This window comes from Macrobrachium nipponense, chromosome 13 (genome assembly GCF_015104395.2).
Source record: "Macrobrachium nipponense isolate FS-2020 chromosome 13, ASM1510439v2, whole genome shotgun sequence".
In the NCBI taxonomy this organism is placed as follows: Eukaryota; Metazoa; Arthropoda; class Malacostraca; order Decapoda; family Palaemonidae; genus Macrobrachium; species Macrobrachium nipponense.
In genome coordinates this window covers 79459568-79481752 of record NC_087206.1, presented here as the reverse complement: position 1 = coordinate 79481752, position 22185 = coordinate 79459568, and the positions used below count along the sequence as shown (strand labels likewise).

The 22185-nt window shown below is 43.5% G+C and overlaps 1 protein-coding gene across 1 annotated transcript; it reads right to left on the bottom strand.

Annotated features, from left to right (window-relative positions):
* Positions 1–763: 763 nt before the first annotated feature.
* On the bottom strand, positions 764–21446 carry LOC135225883 (BTB/POZ domain-containing protein 17-like; the record flags this gene model as incomplete). The annotated part of the gene is given in 6 exon segments (XM_064265450.1): positions 764–1135; positions 10942–11205; positions 12617–12846; positions 13455–13584; positions 14121–14358; positions 21190–21446. Coding segments are annotated over 6 exon segments (1221 nt in total), but the record flags the coding sequence as incomplete, so codon positions are not given.
* Between the last annotated feature and the right edge of the window lie 739 nt (positions 21447–22185).

Genomic DNA, 22185 nt, shown 5'->3' with positions numbered 1-22185 from the left:
AGGCGATTCAATGGTAGTCGAAGTGCACTAAGCAGGATTACTCCATATACGAAAGTATTGGTATTTTGTAATGATGTTGATCACCCTGAATTAGGCCTCCAAGGGCTCTTGTTTCTGGAGTAGCCTATAATCCATTTACTTTCAGCCCTTTGCAAACTTTCTGATCTTACAGCACCCAGGACTGTCACAATAACTTGCGTGTACACTTTTGGGTTTTGTAGGATTAGAAAGGAAATTCCTACATAAAAATATTTGAGGCATGGGCCTCTTGCAAGGTAATCATGGTAAGACATAAAATGAAGTATATCCTATAGATTGAGGCTCCTTATTTAAATACGGACAAAAAAAAGATGTACTAGATCCTGACCAGAATAAAGCTACCATGCATCATGTGACTATGCAGGTAAATGAACAAAATTCAGCCAGAAGGATGATAAAAATACAGTTATGCAAAATAACATGCCATTTTCATGATTAAACATACACCGTCCAAAATGTATGGTTCACCTTCATCAGTGTGTACTTTAAATTATAATTATTAGGTGCAATAGGGTATAATAAACTCAACTTAAAGGTGTTTGGGTTTTTCTCTCATTATCTATGATTCCGCCATGGCCTATAAAAAAAAATACATCCTGGGGAATGAAAAAAAATAATTTTTTTTTTTTTAATAAGCTTTACAAAGTTTCCATGGATCAATAAATGGTACTTATACATCCCTATAAAACTGTTAATATCAGCGATTGTTAAATTTATAATGTATTGTACTCGACAACCCTAGAAAAAAATGTCTCCATTCTTTTTTTATCACAAACACATAACACAGTACGAAAACAATTACTGTAGTCCCACTAGCATTATGCAGAACGGTAGTGTTTTATAAACATTAAAAAGCATGCACCAATAATGTTGCATCATTGATGATTTCAATCACAAAATTTCATTTCACAAATGATCGTAATAGAAAAAAAAAGCTACAGAATATCACTGCAAATGCATAAAAATATACAGCAAATAAAGATTAAACTTTATATCATGTGATGCCAGGTACATCTAACTTGTGGTCTGTTAGAGGACTAATTACAATGTGGACTTTGAGTGAATCACAGGGTTCTCGTAGATACCGCTGTCGTTCCTGCGGAAAAATTATGCGTTAAGAATTTTCATGTTCAACAAAGTCACAAATACAAACAAATGCTTTGTTTAAATTAACTGCATATTTAAATAAAATATAAACAATCATAAATCAAATGTTTGACATATCATATCAAATATAACAGCAATCAAAGATGCAATACATAAGAGCCCAATTATATTTTACTTAAAAATAATTTTTAATATACCCACTGGTACCTAATATTGTAATATAACAAAAATAAAATATGTGATAATAAGCAAATTTATTTTACTGTAAAAAGGGATTTTGACGTAGGAAAAATCTATTTCTGGGCGAGGAAGCCGTGTCGCCCCGTGAAATGTGTCCTCTTTAGCACTATTTCTAGTAAAATATTGCTATGATACCAGAGAACTGCTAAATTGGACATGTCAGAAGTCTCTGACTCGCTCACCTTAAATTTTGAGATATTCACTGTTACTTAAAAGTAATAACCATTTTAAATAAAATTAGTGGTGTTGGCAGATAAATGCGCAATTGTAATAGACTCCAATTTTCCATTACAAACAGATTAAAGCATCATAGTTAAGTTTCAACACAAACCTAAAGGTAACATCATACAAACCCTAACTTTCAATGAGACCATACATAATTCTGAAAATCTAGTTTCTTGGACATAAAATATCAAATCCTCATAGTAATTTCAAGCTGATTGAACAGTATTTACCATAATTTTGTTTTTTTAGCAAACCAACTTTTTTTTTTGGCCTAATCTGGTTTGCTTAAGTAACCTCTTATAACCACCATACTATTGTCCAAATAAGAAATTGGTTAACATTACAAAATCCAGTAAGTCCAAGTCAAACTGCAATTTCCTTATCCTACTTGATGCACACAAAATTGGCCTTTAAAGCAACAAGAATAAAGAATGATTTCAATATGACAATTTGTCCAAAATTGCATTTTTCCTAACTATACAAACCTGAGGTCCTTTTACAATAGGAAGGTACTAGCGGCAGCTGGATAGGTCGTAAGCTTTCGAACAAGGGGTTCGGTAGTTAACTGCTTGTCCGACAGGCGCGCGCGACGCGGACTGGTAGGTAAACAAATCACTTTTGCTTTTGGCCCAAGCAAAAACTGCAGAGTGAGGGGTGGCATGAGGTGGGGCTATGTGTAAAAGGACCTCAGGTTTGTATAGTTAGGAAAAATGCAATTTTGGACAAATTGTCATTTGTTCCGACACGGCATACAAACCTTCGGTCCTTTTACAATAGGAAGACTCACTTCTTGGTGGGAGGAATCTGAGTCTTTTGTGAACAGACTGGTGTTCGCCCAACCTTGGAATGCCTCCCTGGTCGTAAGAGCGAGGGAGGGATCCAAGCCTCTGTCCGATTGATCGGGGTGTGCACCGCAGGATCAATGGTCAGACCTCTGGACAAAGTACTAAGAGAGAGGCAAGCGTATCTCTTCGTACCAGCAAACAAGAACAAGTTCCTATTTGCAAGAGGCAACATTTATGGTTTGTCTCTTGTTGGCATCCACTTCCCCCCCCTTGTAGGAGGAAGTGGTGGATATTCGCTCCATCCCTAGTGAAAGGGAATAGGATGGGGCTCTGTCGAGTAGCTCACCGGCATCTCGTCCTTATCCAGCAAGGTGATGACCGTATCCCTCTACCCACAGGTAGAAGGGGGAGAAAAAGATAGGAAGAGAAGCCAGTCACTCTCTCATTCACTTATCATTATTACAGTCACACCAGGACTCGATGCTGTTCAGCTGCTAGGGTCTGGTTAGCTAGACAACGTGTTGAGCAGCCACCACGGGTCCTAAGGAAAACGATCCAAGGACCTGTGGGCAATATCCAAAGGTAGAAGGAGGTGCCGGTGGTCTGGTTGTACCAGACCCCTGCCTTCAGTACCTGCGCCATGGAGAAGTTTCTTGTGTAAACTCGAGGGAGTGTACTTCTAGGTCATCTTGGTGCTGACGAAGAGTCTTCAACACTCATCCTGGGATGTCGAGTTTCTTCAGAAAGCGCGGTCGCGCTTTCACAGGACAAAGCAGCATCTCCTTCGCATCGAAGGCGGTGAAGTCCATTAGGGAGGGGATTGTGAAGGACTCTAACCGATCATCAGGAACCGAAGGGTTCAGAGTCTTCGCTACGAATTCGGTACGAAATCGAGCGTCACGAATCCCCATCCCCTGGATGCTTGACTTCGCAGGAAAAGTCATGCAATTACCTCAGAGGAAAAGAAGGGAATTGGTCGTATGACCTATCCCTCTTCTCGACTTCGGTGATGTCCTGTACCCATACTGGTCTATCCGTCTGCAGCGAAGTTGTTCTTCTCGGTAGTGGATAGGACACCGACACTCAATGGTGGGTGTCGATGGTATGGGTACTGTGACAAGCCGTTAGGACGAAGAAAAGATTGTTATGGAACAACCGAACTAAGTCCACAGCGAAGTTCGTAACAGACTTGGGCGCTCTGACAGCTGCCGACTGACTGCGTTCGGTAGGAGGCAAGTTGTCCAAGCACCCGAGCAAGTCACGTGACCTTCGCCTTAAAAGGGTTCTGCCAAGAGACTAAACAAATAATTTGTTCGTCACCGATGCCAGAAGGCAAGGTGATGACTCTCTTAAGGCATGTGCCCAACAGGCGAAAGTCAATTGCCTTCTAGAGACCGAGGTCCTTGATGGCAAGATATCTCATAGTATAGTTGATTCTCGGCTAAGGAGAAACAACACTATGTGTCGTTGAAGACGAAGGTGTACAGAAAATGCAACCTACGTCTTCGCAGCTGAACCGAGAGAAGGATTCTCAAGATTCTGAACCTGTGCTACAAAAAGACTGAGAACGCTAACCGCTATTCATTGCTGTCCGGTGAGGATCGTAGTTGCAATAAAAGCGGAGCGCTTTTCAGTAATGAAGACACGGAAATACTGCCTGAAGAACTGCTTCTCATGGGCTGAACATTTGGAAAGTAGAGCTGTCAGGTCGGAGAGTAGGTCGATGTCTTCTGACATATCTGTTAATTCGGGGCGAGCAATGAAATAATTGCACACCTACGAATACGAGATATTTTGAAGACAAACTCAGATGTCTGCAAAAATCATTCGCATTATCGCGGTGCGATGCAGCGGTTGACTAGTACAGACTTCTGTTACCGTGCGGTAAACAGAAAGATGAAAGAGTCCAAGAGATATCTCTGTTGAAAATTCTCGCAATGTCGAAGGCGATGAAATCGAGCGTCACAGCAGTAGATGGTCCTTCATTATTGCGAGAATCCCCGTTAATCAGAGACCTAAGTCCATGATTGTTGGGCAGAGATACGGTTGCGGTAGTCAATCAAACCAGGGGAGAGAGAGACGTAACCGACCGTGCATCTCCGAGACCTAGCTGATACTGAGCCGCTATCAGGCAGTTCAATACGCAGTAGCTCTCGGTGACTCGTCATCCTGAGTTGCCAGTTAATCCATTATTCCACGAAGGAATGCGTTCGGCTAGAACCATCGAGCATAAAGAATAAGCTCGAGCAATTATATTAAACGAAACGGATTCGGTAAATACAAAAGCTGATTTGGTGTTGTCATGACAATACCAAGTATCTAAAATCAAAACTGATAACTGCTGGGAGGTTGCAGGCAACCCCGAGTTGCAGTTCAATTAAGATACAATTCGTCTCGGTCACAAACCGTAGAGTTAACTACGGTATGCGCCTACCCCCCGGACAATTCAACTGTTACAAGAATCATGTCGCGAGGGTAATATACGTAGTATATTTGTAGGTTCTGTACAACGACCTCCATCCTAAATTCTTTTCCCCTCGAGGAATGAGAATAAGGATTGGAGATCGACCGCCTTCGTTCTCTAGTCAAGAGAGTGAAGGAGAAGTCTTTCCCAAAGGAAAGCTTCAATGGTGAACAGAATACCGAAGACGATAGTTCAAGCCAAACTGGAAGTTCCCGTCCGTTCTTCTCTATTCCAGGTTAATCGCCTACTGTGAGATACTCTTCTTTCAGCAGCAGTCTTCTTCCAAATGCTAGAAATTACAGGAATTCGAGCATAAGCGAGGTTCCCGATTATCGTGTAACAATTATCGGGGATTCTCGCTCACTTTGGACCGTGGTCTCGCCTAAGTGTTTGGAGATCGTAAAAAACTCGAACACTCTGAGTGCGCTAGAAATTCCGTAGAATTCTAAGCACTCTGCGAAACCCCCACCGAATTCGTCAAACGATATCGGCTGGTGGTCCTCTCGATTCCCGTAGAAATCGAGAAAGGGGCAGGATCCCTCCTCAACGACCGGGGCTTACGTCAGGTAGGACCCGAAGGTCCCCCCGGTAGCGCAGCCCCTAACGTGGGATCTTACAGAGAAATCTCTGTAGGATCCCTCCCCTTTCCCTCGTAGCCGTAAGGAGAGAGGGAATGGGGGAGGAATTGGATACTGGCTCGCCTTCCCAGCGGAACTAGCAGTTGGAGAAGAAAAGGAGCAGCCATCGCCTTACGGCGATGGCCCTCAGAGCCTGGGAAAACGTATCGTCAGGAGAAACGTTTTCCCGAGGAGGGTTACGAACTCATACTGTAGGTAAGGATCTGCCGCCACTGTGAACGTCGTCTGGGTGGGGCTGATCGACACCTGACAGGAGAGAGCCGATACCGTCCCCTCCGACTCATTCCGTCCTCGTCGAGGTCGAAACCTCTCAGGAGGACCGAAGGGGTATTCAAATACGGTGTCCGAAGACACATAGAAACGCCTCTGTCGCAGTAGAGGAGGTGAAGTAGCTTGTTCGACCGGCCAGAACTGAGAGAGCCTTCTTGTCCGGAGACGAGAGACTACCTGGTTCAACACAGTCGGCAAGCTCCGATTGCGGCAGACCCACCGTCGATTTGGGTTCCCTCTCGGGCCCCAAAACGACTCGAGCCGAGACGTGGCTCTGCTGGTGGGAGCGGCGATCCTTCCCCGAGGTCGTTGTGCTGACGAATCAGCGCCATAACTTCGGCAAAGTTCCTCTGGATCTCGGAAGTCACAGCATCTTGCAGAGTGGGACCGTTAAGCCCTTCGAACAAGAGCAGTATTCCGAGAACCTTCCTCTAAGAAGGGGGAACAGCGACAGCCCTCTCGGTCTTCCCATCCACTTGCGCATACGTCCTGGCCGGTCCAAGAACCGTGCCTGGCACGTAGGGCGTCGTGGTGGGATCATGAGGGGCGCACCCCTCACGATCACTCATAATACCTCGCTCCTCCCGGTGTAACCCGAGGAGGTTGAAGGTACGGGAGAGGCAGACCTGACGCTCCCTCGTTGCTCGCTGGCAGAACCAGCAGGCTTGGAGGGCTGCAGGCGATCGTCAACCCGTGGTGGCGATCGAGCTGCAGGCCTGGTCGAACCGTCTCGCTGTGGAGAACGGCTGGACTGAGCACAGCGGCCCCGATCTCGAGTGTCAGAAGAGCTGGTGCTGGTTGCCATACCCGATCGCTCTCTGTGAGAGCGACGGTCAGGCGACCTGCAGGCTCCACTGTCACAGTGAGACCGGTGCTTGTCCTCACGGCACGTCACGTCGCTGGTTCCAGCCGTGGCTGGCACCGGCGAACGGGAGGACCTCTTCCTAGCCTCAGCCCGTGGCCGGTCGTGGACCGTCACGTCCCCGGGTAGCCAGCTGTTCGCCGCGAGAGTGAGAGCTGGTCTGTCACCAGTCTTCCGCCCCGTGCCGTGAACCTGACGCTGAGCGGACTCAGAGGTCTGGTTCCTGGCTGCACGGTCGCTGGTAGGCGACCGTACACTCGGTACCTCCCGCGAACGAGAGGCCGAGAGGACCCTGATGCAGTGGCAGAACCACTGACACCAGGCGAGGAAGTACCGGTGGTTAGCCGGTACCCCTCTGGTCCCCGTAGTCTTCTTCCTTGCGGAAGAAGAGACGGGCCCCGCTCCCGAAGGAGCAGGAGGACCAGCGGAAGGAACCCTCCCGTCCCACCTAGGTGAGACGGGTCCCGAGAAGCTCCCGAGGGAGACTTCTTAGGAGGGAGGAGGCAACCTTCTTCTTCCTCGGCTGTGAAGCCTTAGAAGTCGAAGGGGAAGAGGCGGCAGCCGACGACGATGAAGAAGATGAAGACGACGACGACGACACCTTCCTCCTCTTCTTCGTCAGCTTCCTCAGGACAGACGTAAGATCTGCTATCCAGGGCGGAGCCGGGGCTGCTGTAGCCGAAGCTACAGGGCCCGGACGCACCTGTACAGACAGACCAAAGTCTGGGGTAGTACCACCACGAACAGGGACGACATCAGCAGGTATGGGCATCTCAGGAACAGCAGGCACAGCCAGCACAGCATCGGTAGGACCGCCAGCGCAGCAACGGCAGGGACAGCCAGCGCAGCAACGGCAGGGACAGCCAGCGCAGGCAAATGCATGGACAGTCAGCCCAGAATCGGCAGGTACGGCAGGCAGCACCGGGAAACAGGAAGTGGAGCAGCAGCCAGCAACATCCTGGTACCGGCGGCAGGTCCAGGGCGAGCTCTAGGGCAGCGGAAGTGTGGTCGCTGCAGCGCGGCAACCACGAGCGGCGGCACGCCCTCCTCTCGGTACGGCGAACGGCACTTCACAGCGGCTGTAGGCAAGACTGTTACCACGTGAGGTGATTACACCAGGTGAGGAGGGACGTCGTCACCTGGAGCGTGGTCACCACTCCATGGGTGACCGCAGTAGGCCCAGACATAGAACCGCAGCCCCTGGACACTAGCACGCCCTGCAAATGGGAAGGACGCCCATACCTCACCAAGGTCCACCCTCGTGGCAGTAGCACCTGCGGAAAACATAACAGTAGTAGCGATTAGTGGGGGGGAAGTCCCCTCGCGCGGGGGGGTGAGCCCTCTCCGAACGAGTGGAAGACCCCGAATACAATTGTACATCGGGCACCGAGCGCCCTCCCCCGCGCTCGACGGATCGGGCGAGGAGAAGAACGCCGATAACCTCCCCCCCCCCAAGGGGAAGGGCCATCTGTGGGAGCTGAGCGGGGGGTTCTCGTTCTTCCCCACCCCCGCACAGCACCCATGTACCCAACAATAATATAAGACCGCCCGAGAGCAATCGTGCCATCGGCCCCGAATGCAAGGGCATAAGGATCAATTCCCTGACTGAGCGGAACTTGAACAAATAAATATTGATGCAATCAATAATAAAAAGAATAAAATGAAAAAGAATCTTGCATTACGATTCACTTCACAATGAATAAGGCTCGGATGGAGCGCATTGCGCCCTCGGTACCGAGCGCAAGGGTAAAAGGATCCATTCCTTACCTTTATGGATCAAGGTTTATGGAAACCTTGATCCATAATGAATTGATGCAATCAATATATATATGAAAAATGAAAAAGAATACTGCGCTTGCGATTTCACTTCATACAAATAAAAAGAGGAAGGATCAATTCCCGGTAAATAGCGGAAACATTGATCTCCCAGTAAAACAATGCAATCTCAATAAAATATGAAAATGAAAAAGAACTGCACTTGCGATTTCACTTCATTCAAATAAAAAGGGGAAAAGATCAATTTCCGGGTAAGCTTGGAAACTGATCCAAAATGAGTATTGCTACAATCAAAATAAATATATGAAAATGAAAAAGAATACTGTACTTGCGATTCCAACTTCCATACAGAATAAGTTCCGTGCCGAGCGCATTCGCTCGGCAAACAAGCATACAGGTCAAAAAAATATAAATGAAAAAGAGCACTTACTTACGATTTTCATCTACACATTTCCAACCAAAATATACGCTCGGAGCGAGCGCTCTCCGCCCTCTGGCACCGAGCATACACAATACGAGGATCATTTCTGGGAAAATGAATTCCCGCACTTACGCCCTTCAGTCCCGGCACTCGGGTAATCGGAGGGCGTGGTGAAACCAAGATCCTTTAATTCACAATTGAATTCAATGGAAATAAATATGAAATGATTGTACTTACAATTCAGTTTCACTAGATAAATAGAAAAAGAAAAACACAACCATGCGAAAGCAACGACGATAAAGCGGGCAGAGAGCGATGATACACGTCCACACGCCAGCAGGCCGAAAGCAAAAGTGATTTGTTTTACTACCAGTCGCTTCGCGCTGCGCGCCTGTCGGACAAGCAGTTAACTACCGAACCCCTTGTTCGAAAGCTTACGACCTATCCAGCTGCCGCTAGTACCTTCCTATTGTAAAAGGACCGAAGGTTTGTATGCCGTGTCGGAACAAACGTACATTTAATAATATTTCCTCGGTTAAAAGTTCACAGCCTCAACTACAATAAGAGGTTTCCTAGCCTAGGGTGTATCTTGGCTAGTTTTGGCCAAACTAACAGAAGCACTGAGTGAGTACTCTGAAACTATAGTAATAGGTTTTCATCATGTATAGAGCTATAACAATAAAGCATAGAAGGTAATCCAATGCATTTTATTATCTTAAATGGGTGGATTTCTAAGGGATGTGTGTCTAGCCTACAAAACTCATTTCCTAAAAGCAAATTAGGCTATCAATAAAACTGCAGCTCAAAATAAATATTAATAGCAATACAAAGGTCTAACCACTCTCAGTCATTACTAGGTAAGTGTTCCTGTCAGACAAGAACTAGAATCCAAGCTTCATAAAAGATATAGAAAAGTTTCACACACTTCATTATGCTGTCTCAGATGTTGGATACTATACTCTGTTTTTTTTTCCATCTGTCCATCCGCCTGTGGTGTTTTCGCACGGTAACACTGCATCCCGGGCTTTAATTAGTTACACTATGTGTAAGTTTTAGGTAAATAAAAGGATATCTGGGGGTACATTTACAACTGAAAAGTGTTTTAATAATTTACTGTATTCGAATTACACCGTTAATATTCGAAATAGGATATTATTTAAAGCCCGGGACGCAGTGTTACCATGCGCAAACACCACAGGCGGATGGACAGATGGAAAAAAACAGAGTAGAGTTACAGTTCCTCCTAAAAGGACCTAAGCCTATCTTGTGACACCACTTACCTGAGATGATTAGCCTACTAGAAGTGAGTGGGCTGAGGCAGCCCAGATTTTTCTTTCCAGATAATTAAGAATTTTTTTTCAACTTATCAAAACTTACATTGACTGGGACTATTACTGATATCTGTCACAAAAATTTGCAAATGAACATACTTCTGATGTAAGAAACAGATAAGTTACCATAGCAGGCAAAAAGAAAAAAAAAATTACATATTGTTCTTGGATGTATTGCCTGGGTCAGTAACCAGTAACACCTCTTAGTGTATTTGGTAGATCATTAAAGGTAACACGTGTTTTAGAATTATCACAGACCAAGAAACTTGCAAGATGATCACCTCCTCCCTCCCCTGAACTATAAAAGGCTATTAGTATATTTTACAGAATTTACAGGGGCATAGTTCTCAAAACAGAGTAAAATACAGTTTAAATTGTTATACTACAACAAATAGAGGCTTTGCTGTAAGAGCCAGGATTGGCCTCCTAAAATTCTGCTAAGACCTATCAAAGTCAATGTAACTAGCTAACAAACAATATGACTTTCTAAAATGGCATAAATGAAGTGGCCTGTGTAAGACTGTTATATTTATGAGGGCACTAAGAAAGTCTGATAGTATCATATACATAACCTAACCCTTGACTTTGCTTTTTTTAATATCTCTACGTAGCATCAAATATTAATCATGCTTATAAAACTTAAGGTAATATATTCCAAAGAAGTCACTGACCAAATTCCCCACCCTAGCTTTACTTTACTCAATTCTCCTTGGGCCCATCAATACTAAGTATTCATCAAAATGTACGGTACAGTATTTAAAAAGTACTGAAACTAATACTTACCGAAGGATCATTCAAACTGTCAAAGGGTAAAATGTCATCCATATTGAGTAGGTTGTCTTCAGAGGAAAATATATACTTTGTAGACACGACATTGATGATATACTCAATACCATCTTGCACTGCAAAAACCAAAACTGCTATCCTCACACGAGCATACTCAACGTCTTTTGCAGTGACTGCTAATCTAACTGTCCGTAACACTGCTTCAGGTACTTCTACTGTACCTTGCCAAACAATGAGGTAAAACTTTCTAAACCACACACCCTGTTTGGAAAAATTAAAATATTTGTTAGTCATTTATATGTATCACCCATACAAACTACAGCCTTATATTGTATAGCCCCTTTAGTTCTGGTGAACGCATGGACATTAACTCCACAAGGACTGGAGGTGATAGGAACATCTCTCAGAATAACTGGTTAAGCCAAGTTCCATCACATGATTCCTTCAAAATGAGATATCCAATCTGCTGGGAGAGTCAAGTTGTATCCAATCTCCATTTTAGCGTAAACTCGATCACACCTTAAAAATCTTGAATCTTTTATCTATTTGGACATTACGTATTGCACTTGCATCGTCAAACAAACATCTGCTAGGTAGACAGAAAAATAACAAAATTAGTGTCAAAACAAGAAAAGTAACAGTAACTGATAAACATTCCATCTTCCATTACAACAGTTTGCTTCAATCATTTTTTAATTTAATGTCACATATCATTTACGAGAATTGTTAGGTTTAAGCTAGTTATACTTGTTACAATGTTGGCTATTCTGTCCACATTTCACTGACTGACCACATGAGCAGTAATCTAGCGCAGACCAATGTTCATGCCTGTTTTGCATGGTTACAGGGAAGAATATTTGATCTGCTTGTCAAGAGAATTTTTTGAACAGCAAATTTTTATTGCTTCTACAGCACTTCGCTATAAAGTACGTATAAGGTAATACTGTAATTGTTTTCTTATAAATCTCTTACATATGGGAGATATGAGCTCAACTAATAAATTCATCAGAATCAAACATACCACTCATGCATTCTGTAATCATGTGGATCAGCATCAAAATACGTAGCTTGATTTAAAAACATTCCGAATTTCTAATAACATTTACCAGGATTGATTTCCTATTCTAACACCCAGTTGTTGGAAACTATTAATGATTTCCTTTATTTTTCAATAATCATATTTAAAGGAATGGATTTACCCTACTAATGATTAACAGTCTTACAGAGAAAAATAAGTATAAACAGTTTATGAAAAATAGTCAGTCAATTATTGAGAAAAATATCTGAATATAAAATGATGCCTAATGAATGCATTATTCTTGAAGCACATACTGTGTTCACATGATGAAATCCTTTCTATTCCAAGACATCACAGCTTAAATTTCACTCCTGCTACTTCATGAAGTTGTTTAATAATTTTGCTATTGAGCCTAATTAAGCTTCATTCAAAATACCTTTATACTCCAATCACAAGGACAATTTTCTTGTTTAATTAAAAAAAAACAGTCCATCAGCAAATTCAGCACAATTATGGGAATGCATATGAGATATATACAATAGTAAATATGAGTTCCTTCAAATCTGAACAATTCATCTTTTTGTAACGACAGACTGTAATGCTGTCCACTCAACTGGCTGCTTATAATCCAAAAACTGTCCAAGCTTATCTCACCTTTGGGTAAAGTTCAACAATCCACTCCAGCTGAGTATCACAGTCAAGTTCTGATGCCGAAGAAGGTGTTGAAAACACAAGTGTTCTTGTATGATATGCTGGTAAACCAGGAAGATTGTCTACAGTGAGACTAGCACTCCACTGTTCAGCTGTGTAGAGACGTGGCGTGAACAAGAGCTTATTTGAGGGCTCTGTTTCCTTCATAACCTCTCGAACACGTTCCCACTGACCTAAAATCGCAAGGGTCTTGAACAAAAGATTGGAAAGTAAAACAAAGCAGTATGACAATGATAACCTACTACTTGAGGTTGTTCAAAAAACACAAGAAAAATTGAAGAACTTAACTTCCACACTGTTATATGCAGAAACTACAAAAATAGATACTACAGTACTAACAATCTCATCTGGAAATGTTACCAAGTCTGAATCAGAACCTGTAAATTTTACCACCATTTTTACACTCCATTCAAAAAACCATTCAAAATTTATGATTTTCATATTTTAAAAGTAAAAAAAAACTGTTATTTTTGCATATGTGAGACAGTTAGCCAAGAGATTCCAAAAGTGTGTCAAAGTGTTTGTTCACAACGGTTCTGGAATGCCAAAATGCCACTGGAATAAGATTATAATGGATACCATGATTTCTACCATATGATAGTAATTAAAACAAAAGCCTCATCATCGCCAAAAATATGTACCGTATAATAAATATGTAACCTATAAACACCCTTTTATCACCATCAAAAGTCACATTGTTATTCCAAACACTAAGTTTTATTTTTAAAAATATTTCAACAAATATCTATTGTCTAAAGACAACGATACACTTAAATAGTACCTGAATGGAATGACATTCCTATTGCCATGCGCGTGACAAAAAATTCTTTATATTTTATTGTGAGAGGGACAAGCAACAGATCAGCCAACTGCCGTGGAGTCATCATTGGAAATCTTACGAATTTCATAACCTGCCAAAGGAAAACAAAGAGAAAAATCATTGAATATTTTCATAAAAATATGAAATATGTGGACCTTCCTTGCATATTTCAGAAAAATGTTTGTAAGAACGGTAAAAACTCACGTGGTACACTGAATGACCATGTAGCTTAAATCAACTCCTTTTTACTACTATTAAAATGCAATTTATTAACCCAGCAAATAACTAATTTTTCCAGCAGGGCAAAAACTGATGCAGTACACAAAACAACCATAAAGTTGAAATTAACTAATTTTTTTTTTAATATCTTTAAAATGTACTTTACCACTCATGCAAAAAACTAATTTTTCCAGTTTATGCATTTTATTTTTAATATAAATTAAAATTCAATTTATCAATCTTGTGCAAAATTAATTTTTCCAGTTAAATACAATATTGTACAAGTAACTCTTGCAGTCATTACAAAAAATATAAAAAAGTACATACGTACATATATTCTTAAATAGTACCAAGACCTAAGACTCAGTAAAACTAATTAAAAATTTGTGCTGTACTTCCAAACCTCACCTCATATGTCAACCATTCCATCCGATCCATAGTATCACAAGAGCTTGTCGTGGAATCACGGCGTAGGTAAAGTTTACCACATGAGGGTGTGATAGACAGAGGTGGAGATGCAACAGCTGTAGATGTACTAGTACTCTGGCCTACCAGAATGACAGATGGTGGTGGCTCCCCTGGTGTTGTTGCAGGTGTGGGCATTGATAATCTTTCTTCTTGACGGTGTAACCAAGATACAACAATGCTGTAAAGTACAGTATATTCTTAAGTAAGCTAAAATCTGTTTGAAATATAGAAACAAAATTTTTAAAAATGATATTGTTAAGATACAATAAAGTTTTGTACATACTTACCTGGCAGATATATACTTAGCTATAGACACGGTCGTCCCGACAGAATTTCAAAACTCGCGGCACACGCGACAGGTAGGTCAGGTGATCCACCATTCCCGCCGCTGGGTGGCGGGGGGGTCTGGAACTATTCCCGTTTTCTAAGCCATAATTTCTCTTCCACCTGTCTCCTGAGGGGAGGATGGGTGGGCCATTAATCGTATATAATCTGCCAGGTAAGTATGTACAAAACTTTATTGTATCTTAACAATATCATTTTTGTACAAGTAACTTACCCAGCAGATATATACTTAGCTGATTGGCACCCTTGGTGGCGGGCAAGAGACAGCTAAAAACAAAATAATACTTAAACTAAATACATTAAAAAACAGGGAAAAAACAACCTATGTTCTTGGATAACATAATCCATAGTTCCTACCTGATTGGGCTGAAGACTTCATGACTACTGTCGATGAGTCTGCTTGCCTCAAGAGTTTCAACGAGGAATGAACTATGGTTGAATAACTCTTTGGATCGTGTCAATGGGGGCTAGCCCGCTTACGCGACAGAGCCTATACCGGATCGTACCAATGGGGGCTGACCCACTTACATGGTAGAGCCTTGACCTTTTGTCATATCAATGGAGACTCGCCCTCTTACATGACAGAGTTAAGGTTATTAAAAAAATTCACAAAGAGCACTGAAGCCAATCCCAAATCACCTGACCATGTTAGTATTGTTATAATCTATGAATTGTAAGAGGGTTCCCTATTCCCTCTGACAATTAACCAATAAAAACAACCACCAATAAACAGTAATTTAAGCATTAAACTAAATAGGAAGGATTAGCCTCAGCCCCTTCTCCCAGCACTGAATTCGCCGAAACATACGCTCCCAGAGCAAAGCACTTTTCGTACGAAATTTTAACGTCTCTTAGGTAATTCGAGGCAAACACCGAATTACATCTCCAAAATGTCGACTCTATAAAGAGCCTGAAGAGACCATGTTTTGTGAAATGCCATAGACGTAGCTATGGCTCTCACTTCATGAGCTCTCACTCTGAGAACCTTGAGATGCTCTTCTTCGCACTTAAGGTGAGCTTCCCTTATTACATCTTTTATGAAGTATGTAAGGGCGTTCTTAGAAATCGATCTTTCGGATCTCTTACAGAGCACCAAAGACTTTCTTCTGTACCTTTCAGCAACTTCTTCTTCTCCAGGTAGAACTTGAGTGCCCTGACTGGACACAAGTCCTTTCTAGTTCTCTCCCTGTAATGAAGATAGCCTTTTTTTATCTCAAAGCTTCTTGGCCAAGGCTTTGAGGGATTTTCATTTTTTGCTAGAAAAAATGGTTTAAGGAGCAAATCGCTGAATCCTTCTTAAACCCCACTTTACCTTCCAAAGCTTGCAACTCGCTAATTCTTTTGGCTGTTGCTAACGCAAAAAGGAATAATGACTTTCTCGTTAAGTCTCTAAACGAAGGTGCGTGAGACGGTACAAATTTTTCCGACATTAGGAACTTGAGGACCACATCAAGTTCCAAGCTAGGCTTCTTGATTACATGTTCTTTCGTGGTCTCAAAAGACCTTATAAGGTCATGAAGATCTTTATTATTCGTCAGATCTATTCCTCTATGTCGAAAAACTGAGGCCAGCATACTTCTGTAACCCTTCACTGTTGAAACTGCCAGGTTACAGTCTTTCTCAAATATAGGAGAAACTCTGCGATTTCAGTTACAGAGGTAACTAGAGGAGGATATTTTCTTTCCCTTACACCATCTTCTAAACAACTCCCACTTCGACTGATATACTTTAGAAGTGGAGACTCTTCTGGCTCTTGCAATAGCCTTCGCCACTTCTCGTAAAAAGACCCCTTGCTCTGACAAGTCCTTCGACAGTTCTGAAGGCGGTCAGACTTAGAGCGGGGAGGTTTTTGTGGAAACCTGTCGAAGTGGGGTTGTTTGAGAAGATCGTTCCTTAGTGGAAGCGATCTTGGAAAATCCACTAACCACTCCAGCACCTCTGTGAACCAATCGAGAGCCGGCCAGAAGGGAGCGATGAGGGTCATTCTTGTTCCTTCCGAGCAAGCGAACTTCCTCAATACTTCTCCTACTATCTTGAAAGGAGGGAAGGCGTATGCGTCCAAGCCCGTCCAATCTAGCAGAAAGCTGTCTACTGCTACTGCTTGAGGATCCGAGATCGGGGAGCAATAGGTTTCTAATCTGTGATTCTTGTTGGTCGCGAACAGGTCTATATTGGACCTTCCCCACAGATGCCAAAGTTGTTGGCAAATCTGAGGATTGAGAGTCCATTCCGTGGGTAGGACTTGTTCTTTTCTGCTTAACAGATCTGCCCGGACATTTTTCTCTCCCTGCACAAACCTTGTGAGGAGAGAGATCTTCCTTTCCTGAGCCCAAATCAGCAGATCCTTTGCTGATTCGTACAGGGAAAAGGAATGCGTCCCCCTTGTTTCTTTATATAAGCGAGGGCTGTTGTGTTGTCCGAGTGAATCTGAATCCCCAGACCATGAGACCGTTCTCGAAATGAACCAAAGCTAGATGAATGGCTGTTAGGTCTTTCTTGTTTATGTGCCAGGACACTTGTTCTCCTTCCCAAGTGCCTGACACTTCTTCCGAAACCTAGGGTCGCTCCCCACCCTGAATTCTGAGGCGTTCTGCAAACAACGCTAGGCGAGGTTCTGTAAGCGAAGGGAGATTCCCTTGCTTAGTTTCTGTGGATCTAACCACCAACGGATATTCTCCTTGATCCCTTTCGAGATTGGAAATGTATCTCCTAGATTGTTGGACTTCCAATCCCACTTCTCCTTCAGATAAAATTGAAGGGGTCGTAGGTGTAGTCTTCCTAAGGAAACGAACTGTTCAATCGAGGAGAGGGTCCCAGTAAGCTCATCCATTCCCTCGCGGAACAATGTTCTTTCCTTAAGAAGACTGCCACCTTTTCTAAGCAGCGTTCTCTCCTTTCCTGCGAAGGATACGCTAGAAAATCCCGAGAATCCATCTGAATCCCCAGATAGACAATACTCTGCTGGGGAGTCAGCATGGATTTCTCGCGATTTACTAAAAGTCCTAAGGACTTTGTCAACTTTAGAGTAACTAATAGGTCCTCCAGACATTTTTTCTCCGATTGGGCTCTTATTAGCCAATCGTCCAGATATAACAAGATCTGATCCCTTCCAGATGTAGCCAATAAGCTACATTCTTCATGATGTCCGTAAAGACTTGAGGGGCAGTCGAAAGTCCGAAGCAACATCGCTCGGAACTGGAACACTTTCCCTTGGAACATGAACCTCAGATACTTCCTTGCTGCCGGATGAATTGGCACATGGAAATACGCATCCTGAAGGTCCAGGGACACCATCCAGTCCCATGGACGAAGAGCAGATAGAACAGAGGAAGACGTCTCCATTGAAAATTTCTTCTTCAATACAAAGAAATTCAGGGCACTGACGTCTAGAACCGGTCTCCATCCCCCCGATGCTTTCGGTACCAGGAATAGCGATTGTAGAATCCTGGAGACTGGAGATCTTGAACCAGTTCTACGCTTCCTTGGCCTTTAAAGGAAATCATCTGTTCCACTGCTTGCAAAATAGCAAGCTTTCGGACCGGATCCGAGTATCTTGCGGTCAACTCCCTTGGAGTTGTCGTCAAGGGAGGATTTTCCCTGAAGGGGATCAAGTATCCTTTTTTCAGGATAGAGAGGGACCAGGAGTCCGCTCCCTTCTGCGCCCAGACTTTGGCAAAGTGGAGCAGTCTGGCGCCTACTTTCGTCTGGAGGACTTCCTTGCTCATCTAGACTTCCCGAAGGACCTTCTAGATGGTCTACTCCTTCTATCTGGTCTGCGACCTCTAAGAGGGGCTCTAGAAGAGGAGGCACCTCGAAAGGGCTGTACAAAAGAGGGTCTCTCTTTTTTCTCTATAGGCACTGCCGGCCTAAACTTCTTGGCTGAGTGCGTGAGGAGATCCTGAGTTGCCTTCTCCGTAAGATATTTAGAAACCTCTCTAACAGTCTCTTGTGGAAATAGGTGCGGGGATAACGGTGCAAAAAGAAGAGATGTCCTTTGCAAAGGTGATACTGCTCTTGCTAAGAAAGAGCTAAAGACCGATCTCTTCTTTAATACTCCCTTCCAAAATTAAAAAGAGAGGCAACTTCAACGGAACCGTCCATGACCGCTCTGTCCATGACCGCTCGAAAGTTCCTCCATGGAAACAAAGTCAGTGTCCTGAGCTCTCTTCGCTAAAGCTCCCAAAGCCCAATCCATAAAATTGAAGACTTCTAGGGTTTTAAAGAGGCCCTTTAGAAGGTGGTCTAGCTCACACATGCCCCAAGTTGCCTTAGCAGACAGCAAAGACTTCCTCCTAGAAGAGTCCACTAAGGAAGCAAAATCCGCATCTGCGGAAGAAGGAAGGCCTAACCCCATAGGTTCTTTGGTCTCGTACCACCTTCCTGGTTTGCCTGTTAACTTGGAAGGAGGGCAGGAAAAAACTGTCTTGCCCGCTTCCCTTCTGGAAGTCAACCACTCTGAAAAAGTCTTTAATGCCTTTTTCATACAAAGAGCGGGGCGCATCTTGACGAAGGAAGACGACTTGAGAGCTTTAGTGCTAGACATCAACGATCCTGGTGAAGGAGGGTCCGCAGGATGAAGGGAGTCTCCGAACTCCTTTAGCAGCAAAAGAGAAAGTCTCTTGTAGTCAGAAACTGCTACATCTACTGGCTCGTCGTCTTCCGATACCTGGTCCAACTGATCCACAGAAGGAGACCGTTTTGGAGTGATCTGGCTCTTCCCGGGAGAAGAACTCCTTTTCCCGAGAAGGGAGCGCGGAAGGAACATTAGCACTTCTATACGAAGAGTGAGGCTCCTGCCTGTCGGAAACACTCTTGCGCCTACTAGACTCTTGTTGTCTAGGTTCGCCAGGTTCGTGGCGCTTGCTAGGCTCCTGGCGTCCTGATTCAGGGCGCTTGAAAAGATCCCCGCGTCCTGATTCCTGACGCTTAACAGGCTCTTGGCGCCCTAACACTTGACGCCTAACGTACTCCTGGCGTCCTGCCTCCTGGCGTCCTAACTCCTGGCGGCCCTGATTCCTGGCGCCCCTGACTCCTGGCGCCCTGATCCTGGCGTCCTGACATCCCTGGCGTCCTGACTCATGGCGTCCTGGCTCAATGGCGTCCTGATTCCTGCCTTCTAGCAGAATCCTGACGTCCTGAATCCTGTGTTCTGAGAGGCTCTTGACGCCCTTTCTTGCGTCTTGCTGCCTCTTTGCGCCTGTCTGGCTCCTGGTCCTGCAGACCCAAAGGATCCTGATACTTAAATCGTTTTCCGGTTCCTTGAACCTAAACCGATCGAGACTTCTGCTCGATTCGCGGCGTCTCAGAGGGCGCTTCGGGGAAGACAGCCTATAGGGCGAAAGGCCTCTTCTCTCAGGAGAACAACTCCTATCAGACGAGTCTCTCGACGAAGGCGATAAACGCCCTGGAGATCGTGAGGGTTCTCTCCTATACGAAGAGGGGTGCTTAGCGGAACTCTTAACAGGGAGCGAGACATCCTTCCTCCTTGTAGAGTCCTTAGCAAAAGAGCCTACGAGAGAAGCTAACTGCTCTTGCAGATTAACCAAAAACTTCTTCGTAGGATCCTGAAGAGAAGGCTCCTCTTGTTTAGTCTTCTTAGGTCCGAAGGCCAATCCTCGGGGAAAACGCTCTGGGCTGGAGTCAGCCGCGTCTCCTTTAGGCGACCTTCCAGGCCTCTTCTCAAAGGGCGCTCTGAAAGAGAGGCCGAACTCCATCCTCGTTTAGGAGAGGAAGAGTCTGAGGCCGAAAAAACACTCCCTTAGGACGCCTTTTCTGCGGCAATCCGAGGCAGCCTGGGACTTAACAACAGGATCTGCCGAAGGGACGCCTGACCGTTGGGGATGTTCTGCATCCTCCCTGCGGCTTTCGACATTCCTCCTCCTGGTCCTGGGTCCTGGGAGTTTGGAAGCGGTCCTAGTCCTAGGAGCAATGAGGAACCTTCATTCTCCCTGCATTTAGCGCAAATACTATGAGGATCTAATGCCGATTTAGGCAGCCTAACCTTACAACCTTCCCTACTGCAAACTCTAAACATAGGTGAAGCCTTAGCGTCAGACATCGTGAAAGAGTAGTCAAAACCAAAGTCGAAAAACAGTCCACAATAAGCGTATGCCAAGCCAGAGAAAAAACAGAATACGTCACCAAAAAACCAATCCAAATTCTCGGCAAACGAGTTGAAATCCAAGATGGAGGAACGAACAATAGGTGTTGTCCGTTCAACCGACAGAGAAATTATGGCTTAGAAAACGGGAATAGTTCCAGACCCCGCCACCCAGCGGCGGGAATGGTGGATCACCTGACCTACCTGTCGCGTGTGCCGCGAGTTTTTGAAATTACTGTCGGGACGACGAGTCTATAGCTAAGTATATATCTGCTGGGTAAGTTACTTGTACAAAAATTAAGATCAATATTTTTGTCAGCTTATTTATTTATCCAAGCTGTTTTGGACAGTTCTATTTCACATTATATTAGCCATGGGACTGGAAATACATACATAATTACAATATAATGATAAATACTAGACACCAATGAATGCTAAATTTAGCAGATATTAGCTCATGCAAAATATTACATATAATGGGTCTAATATGTAACATTAATTCCCATGAAGAAGCAACAATAGCTATTAAATTATAAAAAAGATCTGCTAATTTCCCAAACTTACTTGTATAACGTCATTTCATCATGTACAACAACATCATGCTGACCCAAAACTGTTGTTAACAAATCAAGATCACAGGTTGCAAAGTCATCTTTGGCTGCAACCTGTTCCAAATTCCACTTGAGATGATTAAGACAAACTTGAGCAATATCAGAATGTCCACAAGTAAGTGTGTACTGCAGCCATGCAATTAAATAGTTCTGCTGAGTAGCTGACACAACATGGAGTTTCATGTATCTTCCACAGGTATCTATCAGGTCCTACAAAGTAGAAAAAAGAATGTCATGAAAATAGAAACAACTGAACTCATAGAGAGTACTAATTGTCTGAAAATCTTGAGAAGTTAACAAACATGATAGCGCTGCTGCATAATAAAAAGGCATTCAATGTGCATGGGTATCAAGAAGTGTACGTATACTACTATTTAACTTCCTAAGTACTACATAACTAATGTTAGGCTTTGTTTACACACTCTCAACCAAGAAAGCTGGCATGCAGTTATAAATACTTGCAACATTCCCCCCGTATCCATGGGAGATGCGTACCAGACACCCCCGCAAATAGCTAGGATCCGTGAATAGTTAAAGCCCTTATAAAAACACTTAAAACTGCCTATTTTTTAGTTAAAACTTAAGAAAAACCCACTTAAAATTTTTATACCTGTTTTTTTAAATAGTTTCATCACAAAAAGTGCATTTCATGATGAAATTGACAGAAAAAAAGGAATTTGTGGATATTTCTCATAGAAAAATACCACGAATGTGCAAATTTCCCACAAATAATAGGGTAGATATGGTCCATAGAGAAATCCGCAAATACATGAGCTCACAAATGCTGACAACGTGAAATGTGAGTCCATGAATGCCAAGAAAGCGAATATGTAAGCCCACAAATGCCAAGAACGTGAATAAGTGAGTCCATGAATAGTACTACTGAGAATGCAAATACGGGGATTGTGTCAACCTGGAATTGAGTATAAAAAAAGTGGACAAATCATAT